Source organism: Lepidochelys kempii, chromosome 2 (genome assembly GCF_965140265.1).
Source record: "Lepidochelys kempii isolate rLepKem1 chromosome 2, rLepKem1.hap2, whole genome shotgun sequence".
Taxonomy (NCBI): Eukaryota; Metazoa; Chordata; order Testudines; family Cheloniidae; genus Lepidochelys; species Lepidochelys kempii.
The window spans coordinates 256471072-256491721 of NC_133257.1; the positions used below are offsets into that span (position 1 = coordinate 256471072).

The 20650-nt window shown below is 39.9% G+C and overlaps 1 protein-coding gene across 5 annotated transcripts in view; it reads right to left on the reverse strand.

Moving 5' to 3' along the window:
- The window catches only part of LOC140907820 (sodium channel protein type 5 subunit alpha-like), a 267714-nt gene that overhangs the window by 8895 nt on the left and 238169 nt on the right, over positions 1-20650 (reverse strand). For all 5 annotated transcript variants that reach the window (XM_073334664.1, XM_073334662.1, XM_073334665.1 and 2 more), the window contains 3 exons: positions 19909-20031; positions 12206-12487; positions 885-938 (listed from right to left, as the gene is read on the reverse strand). In XM_073334664.1, coding sequence (XP_073190765.1) covers positions 885-938; positions 12206-12487; positions 19909-20031 — 459 coding nt within the window. The remainder of the gene's footprint in view (positions 1-884; positions 939-12205; positions 12488-19908; positions 20032-20650) is intronic.

The window sequence follows — 20650 nt, forward strand, 5'->3', positions numbered from 1 at the left end:
TATCCCACTGACTTATTTCCTGACACTACCTGGAAAACAAAGATTAGTTACCATAGCTTTGGGTTCAGATAACCCCAGGTAACGTTACCACAGTGTAATTACATTTTAATTGCAATGTAATTGCAGTGTTCAGTCACTTTAGTATAAACTACAGTATAGTTAGAGTCCATCTATTTTAAACAATACACCTTATTTCTTTTACTAAGAATAGAAAATCATTGTGAAAGCTGTTTGCTATCTGTTGGTAAATGTTAATTTCTGTATGGTGACCACTCCATATGGATCATTCTAATCACAACTTCCACTTAATACAACACATCTTGCAATAAAAAAAATAAGATCTATGGAAAATCTAAAGATCCATTCATCTTTGTGAGTCTCAGGTTTGTATTCACCTTTCTGTCTGGCTTAAAAAGATTGGAAAACTGAATCCTAAGGCAGTACGATGTGTAACGTAAATCGACATAGCACCATTATGTCAATTTATGCCAGCCATGGATCTGCTCCCTCCAAATCTCAGTTTCCTGTTGCAGGACAGGAGGTCAGTTAACTGTCACCTGGAAGTTATTTGTGTCCTGAGTTGGGCCCAGGTTTTAATATTTTTAAAATATTCTTGTACTCTAAATAGTTACATTTCCAAAGTGATCCATAATATAAACCCCACTACACAAATGATGGCACACATCCTAGACCCATTTCAGTCACTCTACATTTCACTCGCACATTAGACAAAATTCTGCCCTAAGTTAAACTTGGTGCAGCCCCAAAGAAGTCAAGTGAGTTGCACACAGATAGTTTTGCTGTTAACCAGCCAGAATAGTGCAAAATTCAACTAAACAGGAAAGAAGGATGCAAGAAGAAAGCATTTAATTTGAGTGACTTACCCCTCGTGAATCTACTGCTGCATACATAATGTCCATCCAACCTTTAAATGTTGCCTAGGAAAAATCAACAACACATACTTAGGAAAATCATAAGCCGACCAAATGGTTACATTACTGCTTTGTGTTTTTCTAGAAAATATTATGGTAAGCATATTCATCATTGTTAATTGATTGCTTTTTCTTTAAAGCAAAATATACCCATTAATTTTTTTTCACATAGGTACTTGACATCAAACTGAGGTTGTTTTCCCTTCTGGGTTTTCTTATTCATGCAATTTTTTTTCTTTTTTTTCTTGAAATTTTTAGTGGTAAAATAATGGCTTTTAATGGAGATTTAAAAAAAACAAAACAAACAAACATGGCAATTAAATCTCCAGAATTCAGAACGGCTTCTTTCTGCAGGTAAGAAATTGAAGTAAATGGGAAATATCAATGTGTCACTGCAGAATGAAAATATGCCTGGTTGATTTCAGGAAAAAACAAAACATGGCCTTGTTTCTTGCACCTGGCTGAGCTACATTCAGTTCAGACCTGAGGAAGTGGGAGGGAAGGGAGCTTTATTCTGTCTTTGCGGCTCCCTGATTCAGAGGCTAGCAAGGGATCTGTTCTGATAGCTGGGAACTGCTGGATCAGAGACCCTATGGCCATGTCCCTTTCTCCTTGCTACACCCCTTATAACCCAGACCCAGAGGGGGTAAGATCTGCTACATTGCAGGAGGACTAGGGCCTGCTATGAGGTTACAAACATGACCTTTTCAACCGTCATCTCAAGTTGCTTTAGCATTAAAAAAGATTCTGAAGACTTAGGGCCCAACTACAGACCCCTTATTCATGTTGGCGAGCACTGACTCCTGTGTGCATTCACAGTGAAGCTCCAATTCTGCTCTCATGGAGTAAATCGGGGTAACACTGTGAAAATCAACAGAGTCACATTGTAGCATAAGTAAGAGGAAAATCAGGCTCCCAGGGTCTGTTCAGCTTTGAGGAGAGTCTTCAAAAGCTGTGAATGTGCAGGTGCATATCAAGCTCAGCAGACAGAATAATGGGAAAGTTTTAAAGAACGTGCTCCCATTTTACACAGTGGATCAGGATTACATTTCATTTAAAAAAGAAAGATAAGGTTTGTGTAAAGAACATAGAATAGTCTAGAGATAAGCCATTACAGAGGTTTCACTGCTGATTATGGCTCTATAGGGGGATTTTTTTTGCACAGAAGCTTGAATAAAAGAACATTTCTAAAAAACAAAAAATGTGTTTTACCATTTTTGTCCCCCCTGTGCTATTAATAAGGTCATGTAGTTTAACAGGGACTTCCTTCCTTGCTTTGCACCTCACACTTGTTGACACACCAGGGAAGTTACAAGGCCTGGTTCTCATTTACCTTACTGCTCTGGCATTATAAAGAGGCCTTAAAGTGGGCGTGAATGTAATTTAAGGCCCTTTAAAGCTGCCAGTGCAGAGTAAAAGGGTCTTGGTGTAGCCCCTCAGAATGAAAATGTGGCCCACAATCCTATTTTTAGAACATCGAAATCTACTGCCATGATACTAAACTGACACAACATTGGGCCTATTCTGGCCTAAATTATGCTGGTTTTACACCAGTGTAATTCCACTGAACCCGATTCCCATTTTACTTATACCAGTGTAAAGTGGGAGCAAATCAATGGATTTACACTGCTTTTAAAATTTGTGTGAGGGAAGAATCAGCCACATTTACTTCCACAGAGTCACCCCAACTTACAACAGTGTACTGAGAGCAAGAGTGCAGGAGAGCAGAACCATTTCCAACATATTTTAATATCTTCAGGATACTTGGGTTGACTTTTTATCTATCTAAGCACATAATTCCAGATAATGCTAATTGGAATTTTGTGCATGATTCCCAATGGCAATTCAGCCCTTTGTGTTCAGCCAGGTATATCCAAAGTGCTTTTTCAAAAACTCCATTATATACTCTATTATTAAATTAAATCTTTAAGGTAATGCATTCTATTCTTGCTTTTAAATTCTGCTTAACCAACAGAAAATTCATAGCGAGGTCAACATTATTTATTTTTAATGAAAATATATATAAAACTGTATTTATAATGGTGTACCTGTTCTCACCCACTGGATAAAACAGATTAACCCCTGAAAATCAGCACCTTTTGGAAAATCTGTATAACTGTTCAGAGACTCAGAGAAGAGTTGAGAGGGCAGGTGATGTGATCAGTGGTTTCACTGAAACAAATGGTTATTTAACCCTGTCATGTTGATCCCTCTCAGCTGCTCTAACGGTTTTTTTGCTGCTCTTTTTCTAATCCTGTGAAAGGCTTTTCAGTCTTCTTATTGTCACTTTCCACTTACAGTTCAATCTGCTTTTCAGAGAGACTGGGATTGGAGGAAATAAGAGGTCACACTCTGTCAATGACAGCAGAAAAGGCATGCTTACAAATGAATATGATTTTAACTTGCACTGTTCTTCCAATCTTTTATCTTCCTTAGGCATTTTATCCCTGGTATTTATGGTAAATGGGCTAGATTCCAGCCAGTGTGAGAGTGTAACATTTAGCATACAACATGGTTGTACTTAGTGACAGTGGCTGGTGAAATGATCTGATGAAGATAAAATATTATGGGAATGCAGGACTGTGATTTTATATTTTACCAAATGGTCTACAAGTGAGATAATTAAAAATCCTATTGGGCTTCTGGAAGACTTCCTTAGACACTTCATCTGCAAAGAGGAACAGATATCAGGAATGAAAGAAACATAACACTGGGAAAGGAAATTATTTATCTGGAATTAGTAGCCACTTACATACTGAATAAAGAAATGACAAAAATCTTCCTGGGAGTGTTTGTGATATTATCCTGCCTGGAAGCTATCCAGAGAAACATCATTTTCAACTGAAATTGTCATGTGATGAGATTATCTGTGGATAAACTCATCTTGGGACATGATTACATTTTGTTATTAGATTATTGGTTAGACACCATGCAGTAAATTAGAATAGGGAGAGGATAGGTGGACTGTGTCTAAATGGCCCTCAGAATATTTGTCAGGCAACCAAAAGGCAAATATCTTAAAATAAAACAAACACTTTAAATTTAGCACTGGGAGAAACTCTCTTTAAATGGAGGAAATCCAAGATAGCTGCCACAAAGGACTCCAATGGCTGTTTTTGAAGGTGGAAGAAGTTTCATTTTTATATTTTCAACATGCCTCTTTGAACATTGCTCTTGCTTAAAGAAGCATTTTAAAACTAAAACAAATCATTCAACACCACATCAGGGTTAACGCCTCATAGGGACACATTTAAGATGGCACTAACAAGCAAGAACAAGTTTCTTCTTCTGTTGTGCTAACTCTGTTCTAAGCCATTTTCACTGTTGCATGTCTCTAGTCCATTTTATTTTATAACTAATATTAATTTAATGTTATGATCATTTGCTGTGGAGGGCACTAAAGAATAATGTAAACATCAAGGTCCAATAAAGCTACACACGCCTTTCATGGCATGTAGCTTTTTTACCTCAAAAGAGATTATAAAACAGTTTTGCCAAAAGAGGCCTCCAATCTAGATCCCTCTACCAGGGAATAATGTTTTGTGAATAAGTGAACAGATCACTAATTAGCTGCTCTACATATTTCTGTAATGGGAACATTTCTGAAAGAGGCTGCAGAAGCTGTCTGAGCTACACTTGGATAATCTAAACTAGCTAACTAGTAACACAGCTTAATAAAGTTTGAGACCCACTTAGATAACCTTTGAGATGAAATGGCCTGGCCTCTGATTCTCTCTGCAAAGGCAACAAACAAACGATGTAGGCAAGACTTTGGATGACTATGATCTATCTAGATAGAACAACCGGGCCCTGCAGATATCTGAAGAGTGGAGTCTCTTGCTCCCTTGGCCGGAGTTTTGTTTAGGGAAGAGCACTGGTAGGGGACTCATGGTTTAGATGGAAGTCAGAAACAACCTGGGGAAGAAATTTTGGATAGGGCCTAAGAGGGGAACAGTGCATGGAGGGCCACCATGAGTGCTTGCAGCTCCCCAATCCTACAGACTGAAGTGACAGTCATTAAGAAGGCTGTTTTCATGGAGTGATGGTGCAATAAACATAATGCCAGAGGCTCAGAGGAAGGACCTGTTCATCCAAATAGAACTACATAGAGATCCCAGAAGTGAGGGAGTTCCTGCACCAGTGGGAATATGTGTGTTAGCCCTTTGAAGAATCTAGTCATTACATGATGTGAAACTCACGTGTGGTCCTGTGTAGTGGGATGTTGTGCTGATGTAGCTCCCAGATGCACCATTACAGAACTGATAGAAAGTCCTAATCTTTTTAATGACATTAAGTAATCCAGAATATTATGAATGTTCGATTCTGTAGGAGACATACTGTGGAGCTCTGCCCAAAGGGAGCCTTTTCTACTTTCCTGCTTCCTTTCTACTCCGTATAAGAATGTTTTGGGTGTCTCTAGAACAAGCTCTCTCCATAGATGCCAACCAGCATTCAGCATTCAGACTGTGATATGTAGAGAGGCTGGGTTTGGATGTAAGATACTCCCATTGTCCAGAGAGACCAGGTATGGACTCAGTGGCAATGTTGCAGGATAATAAATGGAAAGTCTCATGAAATCCAGGTGGGCCAAGCTGGTGCTATCAGGATCATTATAGCAGACTCTTGTTTGAACTTCCTTAGGACTCTCAGTAAGAGAGGGATCAGTGGATGTACATATATGAGATTTGGGATTCAAGGAATGTGGAATTTGTGTAAGGGAGATCCTGGACTCAGGCATCCCCTGGAGCAGAAGGTAGGGCACTTTCTGTTTATTTTTGTGGCAAATGGGTCCAAGGATGGGTGACCCTGCCTGTGAAAAGCTCTCCAAATTATGAGTCCATTATTGCCCACTTCTGTTCATTTGTAAATTTCCTGCTTAGGTGATCTGCTACAGTGTTCTGTAGTCCTGGTAGGTGCACGGCTGTAAGGGTGATCTGGTGGTGGATACACCAATTCCACAGCTAGATTGCTTCCAAACATAAAGGGGGTGATCATGTTCCTCCTGACCTGTTCACCTGGAACATCGCTGTGGTGTTCTCTGTCAAACGAATCGTTCTGAGTTCTAAGACATTAATGTGAAAACAAGTCTCCTCTTGGGACCACAAACCCTGAGGCTGATATTGATTTAGATGTGCTCTCCAGCTGAAGCTGGAAGCATTAGTCTCTGTTGTCTTTGATGGTCATATTGGAGAAAAAAGGAACACTGTTGCATACCTGAATGGGATTCTTCATCATTAATCTCTAGTGACTTTAGGACATGTGGAGGAATATGGACTGGAATATCTATATGATGCTTGCTCAGAAGGTGATAAATTTCAGCCACCCTTGCATAAAATGAAGGTAAAGTCTGGCATACAGAGTTATGAATGTGCACAAGGCCATGTAACCTAATAATTTCAGACACATTCTTACTGTTATCTGAGGCTGTTTTGGCAACTGACTTGTTGAGATCTTCCATGGCTTCAAATCTGGCTGAGGTAAGTATGCTCTCACTGTCGTGGGGTGCAGAAGAGCTGCCATCAACTCTATTTTCTGGGTGGGCACTACAGATGACTTCTAGTTCATTGATCTTGAGTCCCAAAGTGGAAAAGAGCTGTACGATGTGATGAACATAGTCTGTTATCTGTTGAGGTGAGCTCCCTCAAACAAACCAGTCATCAAGGGTAAACTTGTATTCTTTGCCATCTTAAATAAGATGCTATTATTTCAAGGCATTTTGAGAAAACCCCAGGGGTGGCTGATAACCGAAGGATCTTGTATTAGAAATATGAAGTCCCTATTATAACTCATTATTTCCTGTGTCCTAGGTAATGTGAAATATGTAAATACATGTCCTGGAGCTTGAGAGCTGCAAACCAGTCCTGCGGATCTAGGGATGGGATTATTGACGCAAAGGTTACCATTCTGAACTTGATTTGACAAATGAAGATCCAGAATAGGATCTTGGAGATTAAAAAAATAATGGGGACAAAGCCTTTTCTTTCTGTATTGAAGTGGTCCACCTTTTATTGCTCTCAGAGCCTCTACCTCCTGTTGCATTAGTCTTTCATGAGAGGGGTCATTGAAAAGGGACAGGAAGGATGGATGAGGAGTAAAGAGAGCTTGAAACTGGATTGAATATCCAACCTGGAGGTCTTCCTGGATCTAGCAGTCCTAGGTGATATTGGTCCAGGCATCTTGAAAATAAAGAACGGTCCCCAAATGGGATAGGTCATGGGTACAGACCCTTTAGGTTTGGTTCTATGCAGCTCTCGACTCACTAAACCATCAAACTGGCAGTCTCAAGGTGGGAACTGGTCTCACCTGTGTTGATGAAGAAGCAGTGTAATCTTCTGTGTAATCTTTGTTTCTTCCAAGGCGTTCTGATGGCCTGTGATAGGGAGGATACAATGGGGAAGAAGTCTACCTAGGACAGGGATGTGTAACTTGCTTCCTTCTGGGTTGTCATGTGTATACATCCAGGGATATAAGAGTAGCTTGGGAGACCTTTAAAGGGTGTAATGCATCATCTGTCTTGCAGCTGAGAAGGTCACAACTCTCAAAAGGGAAATTCTTTATAGCAGTCTATCTTTCCCTGAAGATTGTAACCATAACGCCCATTTCATCATCACTGCTGTCGCCATTGTCCTTGCTGTACTGTGTGATGCATCAATTGCTGCCTGTAAGGAGGTCCAAGCTCTTAACTGACCCTCTGCAATTAAGAATCTTAAATCCTCCCTTGAATCCTATGGTAAGTTGTCTGTGAGGTCTGACACCTTATGCCAAACTGTCTCTGGTTGGTGAATAAATTGTTCTGAGCCAGCCTTGGAAGCAACAGAGGTGTGATTGGTCATAAAGGTGCAAGCTGCCACATGACCCAGGGGCTGTAGATAGTTCCTTACTGAGGTTCTAAGGACTCCCTTGAATGGTTCTGACTAGATTTGACAAAGTTATGAATCTCTCCCTAGAAAGGTAGGTCCTGGCTGTAAATGAATCCAAGTATGCCCCTATGAACTATATTCTCTGTGCATGGATTAATGTGGATTTTCTAACATTGAGCTGAAGACCCAGTTCTTGGAAAAGGGAAAGGGTTGTCTGAGTGGATGACAGTACTGCTTCATAAAACTAACACTTGAGCAGCCAGTCGTTGAGGTACAGGAAGACTAAAATTGTCTCCCAAAGAAGGTAAGCAGACACTACTGCAAGGACCTTTGAGAATACCCTTGGAGTTGAGAAGAGGTGGAAGGAATGTATTCATTATTGAAAATTTTTCTAGTCGACTGTAAGGCTTAGGTATTTTCTGTGAGATGGGTGTATTACTATATGGAATCTCAAATCAGTCTCCACCCAAAAATAGAACCCCTTTCCTTTATGAAGAGCTGGAACTGGCTCTTTCACTTCTAAATTAAGGAAAGAATCTATTTTTTGTCTCAGTAGAAGCTTGTGAGAGAAATTCCTAAAGAGGGATGGGGAAGGCAGGTGCAAGGAGGGGAGGAAGAGACGTAAAGTGGATGAAGTAGCCCGATGTTATGACATCTATGACCACTTGTCTGTAGTGACTCATCTCCTAGCATGTTGGAAATGGGAAAGGGAGGAAGTGAGCAAAGGGTTGCAGCTGCTGAACTAGAGGTGTGAGAGGATTCAAACACTTGATCAACCCATCAAAACTGTTGTTTCAATGATTACTGGGTACTTGCAGAAGAAGGATGAGAAGCTCTCTTTATTTGGGACTTTTGTCTCTTCCTGGGGGTTTGGTAGATCTGTGAAACCCAGAGAACTGAGCAGGATGAGAAATCTAGGCAGTTTTTGACCTATTCAATTTTCTTTCTTTTGTAGGAGTTACAGATACCTGGAGATCTTAACATGACCCTGGAGACTTTTAGTGTATGAAGAGATTCATCTGTTGTTTCTGAGAACAACTTTCAAACATCAAAGGGGAGATTCAGACGTCATGGACACTCCAGGAGTTAAAGCCATGACACCCTGTGCATAACTAGTGCCATAAAAATGGACCTGGCAGTGGTGTCTGCATCATCCAAGGACACTTGAAAAGACATCCTGACTAATAACTGGCCACTCCGTGATGATGCCTGAAATTGTTTTCTCTGTTCCCATGGAAGATGATCAATAAGGGCCATAAATTTATTATAGTTTGTGAAATTATATTTAGCCATGACTGCTTGATAGTTTGTGATCCAAAATTGCAGGGTCACAGATGAATAGGACTTCTGTCCGAAGAGGCTTAAGCACTTTTGGTCATTGTCATGCAGGGCAGACTTGTAGTAGTGTTGCTTACCCTGCTCGTTCACTGCATCCACCACCAGAGAATGACATGCGGCAGGAGCGGTGGTGTGGAGAACAAAAGGTAATGGGTGTTTGCCAAACTATCTTTGCTGGGTCCAAGAGCACCTAATTAATGAATTATACAAATCTTGTGGGTGTTGCTGATTGTAAAATGTCAAATAATTTGTGTTGCGAATCCTTGACATCTTAGTGTGGTATTTGAAGAGCGTTGGCTACCTGCTTTATAAGGTCTCGAAATTGCTGGAAATCATTGGCCATGGATGGTGGTTGAGGTGTAATGGCCTCATCTGGAGATAATAAAGAAATAGGAGTTTGAGAGGTGTCTTCTTTATCTTCCTGTTCCTGAAATGTCTCCTCATGTTGGGATCTCAGTTGGCAAGAAGGGGAATGAATATCTCTAGCTCCCCCATTTGTCTGAGCTGGTGGTTTGGCAAATTGCTGTTGGTACGCAGCCCAGGGACCCCCAATATAGCCACTGGGGGAGTCCATAAAGGAGAGGGGATGGCATCCATGGTTGGTCCCATCACCTTGGTGACATACATGAAGATCTTCCCTAAACGTTTCAAAGAATCAGTTCCTGTGTGAGTGCGTAGGAGAACCCTGCACTGAGATGGAAGAGACTGAATAGAGGTCTCCCTCTTCCTCTTCAATATCCTCCAACTGGGGGGTACTAACAGAACAAGGTGGAAAGTCTGGAAGTACTGGAGAGTGACGGTAGTCTGGAGATCAGGGGCTTGGTACTGAGAAGTCTTCAGTACCCATGAAAAGTGGAGATTTTGGTTCATCTGCCACTGATAAGTCTTTTGAGTATCTAAATTCCTGTGGTACTGAGTGGAGGATTGGTACCGATGTGGTGGTGTGCTTGACAACAGAAGGAGATGATACTCTTAGAGCATACCGAAGTAGGCAGTGATAGTGTCTGATGCTTCAGTTTGCACAGTTCCCAGGGTCTTGACTGGGGAAGTACCAAAAATGGAGGTGTGCACAATGGTATTGGTGTGGAGGAGTGCTTATCCTTACCCTCGTTGTCCCTTGTAGACAGTGTCAGGATTTTGTCAGAGCCGTGTTTGTCCTTGGATCTCCAAGAGTCCTTCACCTCGATGGTACCAAGCCGAGAGGTTGAGGCTTCTGATACCATGCACTTAGCAGGGGACTGAGGTCTTTTGGGAGCAGACTCCTTATGGTAGGGAGTCAAAGCTCCTCTTCTTGGGAGCCTTCACTGAAGCCTCAAGAATCTTCCCTTTCTTATGGGAAGATATGTGCTGAAGTCAAAGGAGCGCTGGATCTGCCCAGAGACAGATTTCTGGGGTGGGGGCAGGAGGAGTTTCTCCTGACCTGACTCTGAAGTGGGTCAAAGGGAGAGCTGCATCAGCAGCAGCCTCAACTTGATCTCCTGGTACTTCCTTCTCCTTCCTGGATTAAGGGCCAGGCAGATATTACACTTCTGGGAGATGTGTGACTCTTCCAGACAGCAAACACACTTAGAGTGGCTGTTGCTAAACAGAATAGCTTCCTGACAGGAGAGGAAACATTTGAATCCTGGAGAGCCAGGCATGCCCTGCCAGAGATTAAGGCTCCCTGAAGGAAGAGAGAGGAACAAAGTTAATCCTCACACTACTTATCTACTAACAACTATTGCATCTAATACTAAATAGTAGTAAACTATAAACAAGAATTGAGCCATGGCATGCTCAAAGCCGATATGCTAGGGCTCTGTCTCAGGCTGAAGTAGTTGAGAAGGAAATGAGGGTGGTTTACAGCACAGTCCTTTACAGCCTTGGTGTGTGGCATGAGGATGTATAGGATGCATATGCAGCCCAAAGGATGCTGCTACTGGAAAATCTCCGATCAAAGGCTCAAGAGGTGCATACGCACTTGAAGCGGAGCATCCATAGGGACACGACTTGAAGAAGAACTAGTAGATGAAGCTTGGATATGATCACTCTAGAGTATATCTGGATGCTAGGATATCAAGGAGGGTTCAAACTTTTTCACCGTGTTGACTGCATTTTAATAGAGATTGTCTCATATAGATACCTTGTCTCCCATTTTGTATCCCATTTTGGATCACTTCCTCTCCCATTCATTCAACTACAGGTAGGGTTTACATGAAAAAGTATTATTCGGAAGGCATGAAAGGCAGGATTCTCAGCTGGTATGAAAGGGCCAAGCTCCACTGACTTCAGTGGAGTTTCTCCGATTTACAGCAGGTGAGGATCTGGGCCTTCATGGTATTTAGCTATTTTTAAGTAAATTTAGCAGCAGGAAGAGAGGAGGAGGAGGAGCCAGCATCATATGAGCAGCCAGATCTCTACAGCATGTCCTCTGCAGACCGCCAGTGGTCGTTGGATGACAACTTTGGGATTTCTTTACTAGGTGGTCAGAGGATTTTAGTAAATGACTTTGAGCTGAATTCCTAGTATTAACTACACTAACTTCATTTGAGTTACTGCCAATTGACAGAGGTGTACATGAGAGGAGAATCAGGCCCTTTTCACTTAAGGTCTAACTGGAACACTGGTGATCCAGCACAGGTTCAGTAAAGCCAATAAACTGTATCCTGGCACATATGCCTTCACACAGTGCTACTTTCATTGTAGGAACTCTGACTCAATTTTGCTCTGGATTACAAACAGGAAGAAGAAGAACAAAATGGTTTCAAATCCACCCTTGGGGTTTGAGCACCCCCAGGATAACTCTAAAAGAGTGATGCATGGAGTATATCCCTGGAAACTCCTAATCTGAGCCTAAAACCAGAAACGACAATAAATATTTATCAGATGGATTCATCAGCAAAAGTATAAATCATTTACACCATCAAATTGCATATGTTTGGCAGTCTAGGTAAAAAGGAAAAGTGTAGTTGTTAACTTGGAGTCAGATCCTAGGGGGTGCTGATTTTAGTAAAGCGCTGACGACACTCAGCACCTCATATGACTCGACCACTAGATATCTACCTAACAAGAACAAGTGTTTTTGATAATACTTACCACCTGTAGAAGAGCCAGGTAACCAGCACCAACGTTATCAAAGTTGACTTTAACTTTTGTCCAGTAAAAATTGCCTGTCACATTATAGATTATGCACTCGCTCATGTTGTTAATAACTTTAGAGTCTAAAGGCATATCTCCTGCTGTCTTGTTAATGCATTTTCCAAACTTTCCTGCAAACAGGTTCACTCCCATGATGCTAAAAATGAGCCAGAAAATGAGGCAGACGAGCAGAACGTTCATGATGGAAGGGATGGCGCCTAACAGGGCATTCACAACCACCTTAAATAAGTGAAATAAAAGAAAAACATACAATTACTGCAGGCCTTCACATGAACACATCCCTAAGTAGCTGTTTTGTACACTAAAGTAACTGGGCCAATCCTCAGCTGATGTAAACTGGATTAAAACTAGCTGAAGATCTGGCTCATTATTTTAAAAAATTTAAGAACACTTTAGACTCTCCTTTTTTGTATCTTAAAAAATAATCTATTAGTATCTCACCCATGCAACCAATTGTTGTTCATAATAGGGCAAAGTAGCAGTTCCACTGAGGAGTCTCCCTGCTTCATATTGGACCCTGTGTTTAATGATGTGTTAAGCATATAATCGGAGGTCAGCGGGGCACAGTAAATATTCTCACAATGGTTAAGGGACCAGGAGAGAGGAAGAGAGGCTTTCTTCTAAGCAGCAATGTATCTAAACTGCTTTCTGAACTCAGGCCCCTTTCACAATACCTGAAATTTTAACCCTAACTATGAAGGGTATTGATTATCTGAGTAGTAATTGACCCAGTGGTGTCTCATCTGTCAAAGATACCATTGATTGGAAGCCACTATTACTGTGAGAAAGCAGAGTCATTGAAATTCTTGGAGCAGGGCAACTATGCAGGATATTTGACCGCCAATATGGAGGATCTACTGTTACAATTTAATCCCTTCCCTGACTACTCTTATCTCTACAGTGCGTAGCATTAAAACAGCCAACGCACCATGATTTAATATATATCTGAATCACATTATCCCACTTGATACCGTACCAAAGTCTGTATAATTCTGTTTTCTGCAGAGAAAAATCACCTCCAGGCAGGATTAGTGTGCAAACCCATGTATACAACCACACATACAAATATTGTATAGGAAAGGACCCAGTCACTTAAAGTACTTATAAACAATTGGCATAGGAACAAAAGTCAATGCTTGCAATATGGATCTGAACCAATGCAAATAGAATATACAATATGCATTCTATAGTCACCACAAAAATTCAACAATATCAACATGCATTCCAAAATATAAGGCTAATATAACAATCACCTTATATATATATATATATATATATATATATATATATATATATATATATATATATATATATATATATATATATATATATATATATATATATGTTATTCAGCATTCTAAACCACCATCCAAAATGTAAAAGCCTTTAATGCATGCTAAGCATACCACAAAAGACATTTTCCAGAGAAAAATCTTTGTCACAAAATGTATTCTTTCACATTATATTAATGGCCTGTCCAGTTTTTACATATCCACAGCTACTCTAGGTGCTCCCACTAATTTGCAGGACCAATGCAAAGTAAACTGGCAACCTTTCTACAGATTCCAGACTTTACTATATGAATTTGTCTCCTTGTTTATTTCATGCTTTCAAGATTAGAATCTGATATGCAGACACTAAGCCTTTCCCCTTCTCAGTTTATATTTCTGAAATTGAGACAAAGTGATATCGATCTGCAAAAATGAAATTTTATTCAATTGTGAATCTGGTTATGGAAAATGTCAGTTCTTGTTTTCTATCATATTAGTGCCCAATTTTCTGTCAAGCCAATAATATCAAATTCATTTCACCATTACCTTTGTGTTTCTGGAAAGGATAAAAGAGCATAGTAAAATGATTTTACACATTTAGAGCAGGCAGTTTATTCTGGTACATTGAAGAATGCACAATTACTAGGGTTATCAAGCAATTAAAAATTAATCATGATTAATCGCACTGTTGATAATAGAAAACCAGTTATTTAAATATTTTTGGATGTTTTCTACATTTTCAAATATATTGATTTCAATTACAACACAGAATACAAAGTGTGCAGTGCTCACTTGATGTTTATTTTTGATTACAAGTATTTGCACTCTAAAAAAACAAAAGTAGCAGCATTTTTCAATTCACCTACAAGTACTGTAGTGCAATCTCTTTATCATGAAAGTTGAACTTATGTAGAATGTAGAATTATGTACAAAAAACTGCATTCAAAAATAGAACAATGTAAAATTTTAGAGCCTGCAAGTCCACTCAGTCCTACTTCTTGTTCAGCCAATTGCTCAGACAAACAAGTTTGTTTACATTTTCAGGCGATAATGCTGCCCACTTCTTGTTTACAATGTCACCTGAAAGTGAGAACAGGCATACTCACGGCACTATTGTAGCTGGCATTGCAAGATATTTACGTGCCAGATGTGCTAAAGATTCATATGCAGACTTTTTACAACTACTGTCCCTTTTGCTAATTTTATCTTTCACTTTTAGATTTAGTGCATTCTTAACTTTATAGTTTTAACCCAACCTTTATTTTGTAAGCCAAGATGCAAAATAATTTACAAAGCAAATGATCATTGGAATACCGCCCAAACGGATATCTTAATAATTTTCATTTGTTCCTTAGTGTGATGTTTTTGTTCAATGTCCAACCATGCTGGCCCCAAACTACTGCAACTATACTATGTGTGACATAGAGGAAAACATTATGGCTGTTAGAGATAGAGCGATTACAGTGCAAATGATCATGCATAGGAACAGAACACAATCATGCAAGTTAGACAATACAAATGATGGTCACGCATGCATTCTCCTTTTTTCCTTGTGCTGAATTATGTTCCGTGGCTTATAGATAACACAATATGACACAAGACTTGAAGCAAATAATGAAACACCTCTTTGAATGAATTATTAATGAAGGGCCTAATTCTCCTCTGATTTATACTGATTTTACACCAACATAATGCCACTTGTTTAAAAGGAGCTACTCCTTATTTACATCAGTGCAAGTGACAGCTGATTAAGGACCTGAATATGTAAACAGACAAAACTATTAAGAATTTATGTTAAAGTTGAGACGCAAACATTGCAAAACTAAGGACCAAATTTCTGTTATGTCTAGAAATAATGTATACAGTAAAGTCATCTATAAGAGATGGTTTTATAACACTGCATTCCCATTAATATCTTATTGGCCATGCCTGAAACCTCCTTCCCCATAATTTCTGTTGGGGGTAGCCTTTTGCCACCCAGTGCCCTACTTGGCATCTGAAGGCCCTCTAAATCAGGGGTTCTCAAACTTCATTGCACGGCAACCCCTTTCTGACAATAAAAATTACTACACAACCTCAGGAGGGGGAACCAAAGCCTGAGCCCACTCAAGCCCCACTGCTCCAGGCGGGGAGAAAAGGGGGCCAAGGCTGAAGCCCAAGGGATTCAGCCCCAGGCAGGGGTGGCCTGTAACCTGAGTCCCAACACAGAGGGCTGAAACCCTCAGGCTTCGGCTTGTGGAGCTCGGGCTTTGGCTTCAGCCCTGGGCCACAGCAAGTCTAAGCCAGCCCTGGTGACCCCACTAAAATGGGGTCCCGATGCACTCTGGGGTCCCAACCCACAGTTTGAGAACCACTGCTCTAAATCTTCAACATTTCCTTTCACCGATTCAGATGGGCAGATCCTCAGTTTGCTTAAATTGTCATAGTTCCACTGATTTCATGGACAATTACACCAGCTGATGATCTGCCCAATGGATTTTAAGGCTTGAAAGGACATTGTGAACATTTAGTCTGATCTTCTGTATAGTACTGGCCATAGAAAAGGTCACCCAGTAATTCCGACATCAAGCCCATACCTTTTGGTTGATCTAGAGTCATATCTTTTAGCAAGACATCCAATCTCAATTTAAAGATTTCAAGTGATGGAGAAGCCACCACACTGTTAGGTAAATTGTCCCAAAGTTTAATTATTCTCAGTGTTAGAAATGTGTGCCTTATTTCTAGTATGAATTTGCTGAGTTTGAGCTTCTATCCACTGAAGCTCATTATGCCTTTGTCTGCTAGGTTAATAGCCCTCTACTATTAGAATTCTTCTCCCCGCGTCAGTACTTATAGACTGTGATCAAGTCACTTTTTAGCCTTCTTCTGGATAAGCTAAGTAGATTGAACTTCTTAAATCCCTCCCTGTAAAGCAGGTTTTTCAGACCTTGAATCATTTTTGGAGTTCTTTTCCAACCCTTGCCAATTTTTCAATGTCCCTTTTTAAATGTGTATGCCAGAATGTCAGTATTTAAGTAATGGCCTCACATATGCTGTATTAAGAGGTAGTATCACTTCCCTACTCCTACTTGATATTCCCCTGCTTATCTTCAGAGAATCACATTAGCTCTGTTAGCAATCACATCACACGGGAAGCTCATGTTCGGTGGATTATTCACTATGACCCCTAAGCCCTTCTCAACCACTGTTTTCCAGGATACAATTCCCCATATTACAAGTGTGCCCTATTTTCTTTGTTCCTAGATGTATGCAGTATTTGGCTGTATTATAATGAATGTTATTCAAGTGAGCCCAGTTTCCCATTTGATTGCTCTGTTATAATTAATCTATCCTTAACATTATTTACCACTACATTAATTTTTGTACCATAAGTAAGCTTTACCAGCAATGATTTTATATTTTCTTCCAGGTCACTGATAATGATATTGAATAGATTTGGGTCAAGAACCAATCCCTGAGACCACACTAGAAACATTACATCACTGGATAACAATTGCCCATTTACAATTACTTTTTGAGATCTATCAGTCAGACAGTTTTTGGCAGCAGGGTTTGGCAGTTGTGTATGCACCATTAGGCTACCCCTAGGCACCAGCAGAAGGCTCTCCTGCAGTTTCCCTGGGGGAGGCTCCCTCCACAGGGTTTCTCTTTGGATATCCAGAAGGTAGTTCTCTCCTAACTCCTAGAACTCTCTGTTGGGCTGGTGCAAGCTGAGGATTTCTTCTGCCTGCACTGGAACTCAGCCCATTGGCAGATAGGAAGAAATAGGATGTGGAGGGCATGGGGCCTGGCCACTCTGAAGTCTAGTCATGACAGGCCCCTGTTTACCATGCAATCAGGGAGCCCTTTTCTGGGTTGGACCCTGCAGACATCACCCCTCCAAACCTATCAATGCCTCCAATTCACTGGCCCCAAATCACAGGTCTACCTCTCTATCTTTTAGTCAGGACCAATTGACTTCAAAGCTTTGGCACAATACAGTTTAGTGAAGCATTCTATGAGAATTTTCTTGCTTATACCTTAGTTCTGCAACGTACTTTGAGCTCCTCAACTGAAGGCACTATACAAACACAAACTATTATTATCTCCTTACTCTGTGCATTTGCGTCTCAACATTAACATTATTTAATCTCTCTCTCCTCTGGTAATTTTCCTTGTGCATTCTGGAGCATATGTGTTCCTAATAATGAAAGGTCTTACTGTCTCTAGCCATGGTAAGTATGGTTAGACATGCCAAAAATATAATAAATTGATTTTCCAGTGGCACGTAGTCTCGATTATACTTTATCATAATTTACAAGCTAATTCAGTATCTCTGATAGCTCAGAAAAAGGAGGCACAAATACTGTACACATTGCAACTATACCTATGGGATAGGGAGGACAAGAACTTTATGTCAGGAAACCTGGGATACCCCTGAGTATGCGCATTTTAGGAACAGCATTTCTGGGACTGATGTAATAGAAAATGGCCTTCTCCTGCAGGTTTACAGCAAACCAACTACTTCTCCAGCTCTCAATAAACATCCCACCAACCTTCCTTCAGTGTTTCTCTACTCTCTCAGTTTTTCAGCCTCTCAAATGCCCCATACTTTGGACTTGTCTACACACGGAAGTTGCTAGGTTTAACAACAATTTAGTTAAACTGATACAAACTCATGTCTCTAAGGTGCCACAAGTACTCCTTTTCTTTTTGCAGACTCATGTATGGATATTCTTATAAGACTTTAAAACTAGCTATATGGGTTTTGACTGAGCTTGTATATTTACCAACTTAAGCTAAACTTAAGTAAGTCGGGTCTAAATCAATTTAAGATGTCCACGCACAAATCACACCTTTAGCTAAACTGGTGCAACTATGCGTTTAGATCAGATCTTTATCCCTCTCAGCTGTGCCATATTTCTCTGTTCCTGCTAGGGCTCCTGAATGTGGTAAAGCAATGTGGCCTGTAGTAGGTGAAGCTGGGTATATGGCACAACCCACACTTAATAAAAATATGGGGCCAGTTCCTCAACTGGTGTAAACAGAAGTAGTTCTATTAACTTTAGTAGAGCTGCACCAATATATACCAGCTGGGGATCTGGCTGCTTAAGCCTATGCACTGTTTTGTGTGTGAATACTCTTTAAAATATGATATCGTATGGGTTCACTAAGAAGAGTGCAGTGTTTTGAACCAAAACAGTTCAAATTTGGATGCCCCACACTGCTCCACCAATGTACTTACTACTTATAGGGTTAGCTCAATTTCTAGGCTCATTCAGTTCTCTGGCTGTCTTACTATGGTATGATTATGATATGGAAACTGGACCACTAGGATTTCAGCTGAAACCACCAACTTGTTGCACATGAACTGTATAGACTTTTGATCGCCAGTGACTTATATTGAATTTGAACTTGCGACCTAGAGGCAAAAGAAGCCATATTCCAAATTCATTTTATTATTAACACCTTATCATTTTCCTTGACATATTTTAGGGATTTGGTTTCTCCACATAGGACAGATGTAATTTTACATATACCTAAATCAGAAATCTTGGAAATGGTGTTTAAGTTGGTACCTGATATACTCCCAAGTGTTACAGGTTGTGCCATACAGAGATTTGTTTTGCCATGTGATCTACAGTATTAATGGTACCCTTGACTTATACAGAATGCAGTTATCATCATTTGATAGTCATGCATGATAAAAATTGTTTAAAAAACAAAGCCCAAATCCAGATACTTAAACATACTGTACTTGCTGTGCTCATCAAGCACAAATAAATATGTATGATACTGGTGGATACATCCATACATTCAAGCAAATGCAAATGGGAGAGGATAGACATGCAAGACAGAACAATGAACACAAGTCACATGGTTAAAATGCTAATCCTGGCATTCTATATTAAAATTGAAATACTTTAGAGAAAAGTTTTTTGTGAATTTGCTCATATGTTTTCCATATACAGTGTGCCTCTAATGTTCATTTTCTTTATTAGTGAAAAAGTCCTCAACAACTTTGCGATTGATTCTAATTTTAATAAAATTTGGAGGCAGGAGCAAACCTGTAGCAAAATTATTTTCCCTGATGTGCCTCATAATTAAAGAGACAATTGTTAGCCAGATGTTACCTCAGCCAAAAAGTTGTTTTTAAAACACAGTATGACAAGTTATGCAGCGGGATTAGCTTATCATGAAATCCACCAGAGAGTAAAAGCTGCAGCTGTACTAATGCAAGCAATACAATGGAGGGTTTTTTTTCCCCACACGGCATTATCATTCATTTCCTTTGCAGTCATAATGAAAACAAAACCAAAGAAATATGGCCCTTTTACATGCTTGATGTTCACACAGATGGGCTTCGATGGTTGCTTTGTTTACTCTTACCCTCATCCCTTCAAATCGTGACAATGCTCTTAATGGTCTCAAAGCTCGGAGAGTCCTAAGGGATTTAATAGGACCCATTTCGGAGTATCCAAGTGAATTAGCTATGAGGCTTATTAAAGAGACCTGAATGGAGACATAAAGCAAAAGTCCAAACTATTAGCACAATCCTACCATTTTACTTCTCTTCTGCCTTTCCCTCCTGAAAAGAAAAAACCGGTTAGTGGGACAATGACGAAATACCCTAAATGGAAGACATTGAATTAGATCAATGCAGAAAGAAAAGAAGTTTTAACATCCAGATATATACACAGTTCTTTCCATGATGCCTTCAGAATATAAAACCTTTGTTTCCAATTGAATGTAAACTCGTAGAAATAGAGTCTATTTTCCACTAGCAAAGCACACAGGTGCCTAGTAATGTCAACAGGAGCTTTTTGGCCAGAAAAAGAGGATATCACAAATACAAATCTGCGGCACCGACATTTTATTTAGCTTACAGCTGACAGAGGTATGTGTGTGCGTCTATCATTAGAAGTATTATTAAATCATGTAAATGCTGCAATTTAGTGCTCTCCCAATGAATCACTTTAAGATCCTGCAAGATCCAATGATTTATTAAAATGATAGAAGATTTTAAGATTGCCATTGTCAACTGAATTATAATCATAAATACTGATTTTAAAAGATCTCCCCTTAACCTGACACTGGATCTGAGTTTATTATGGACTCTTTAAAAGAATTA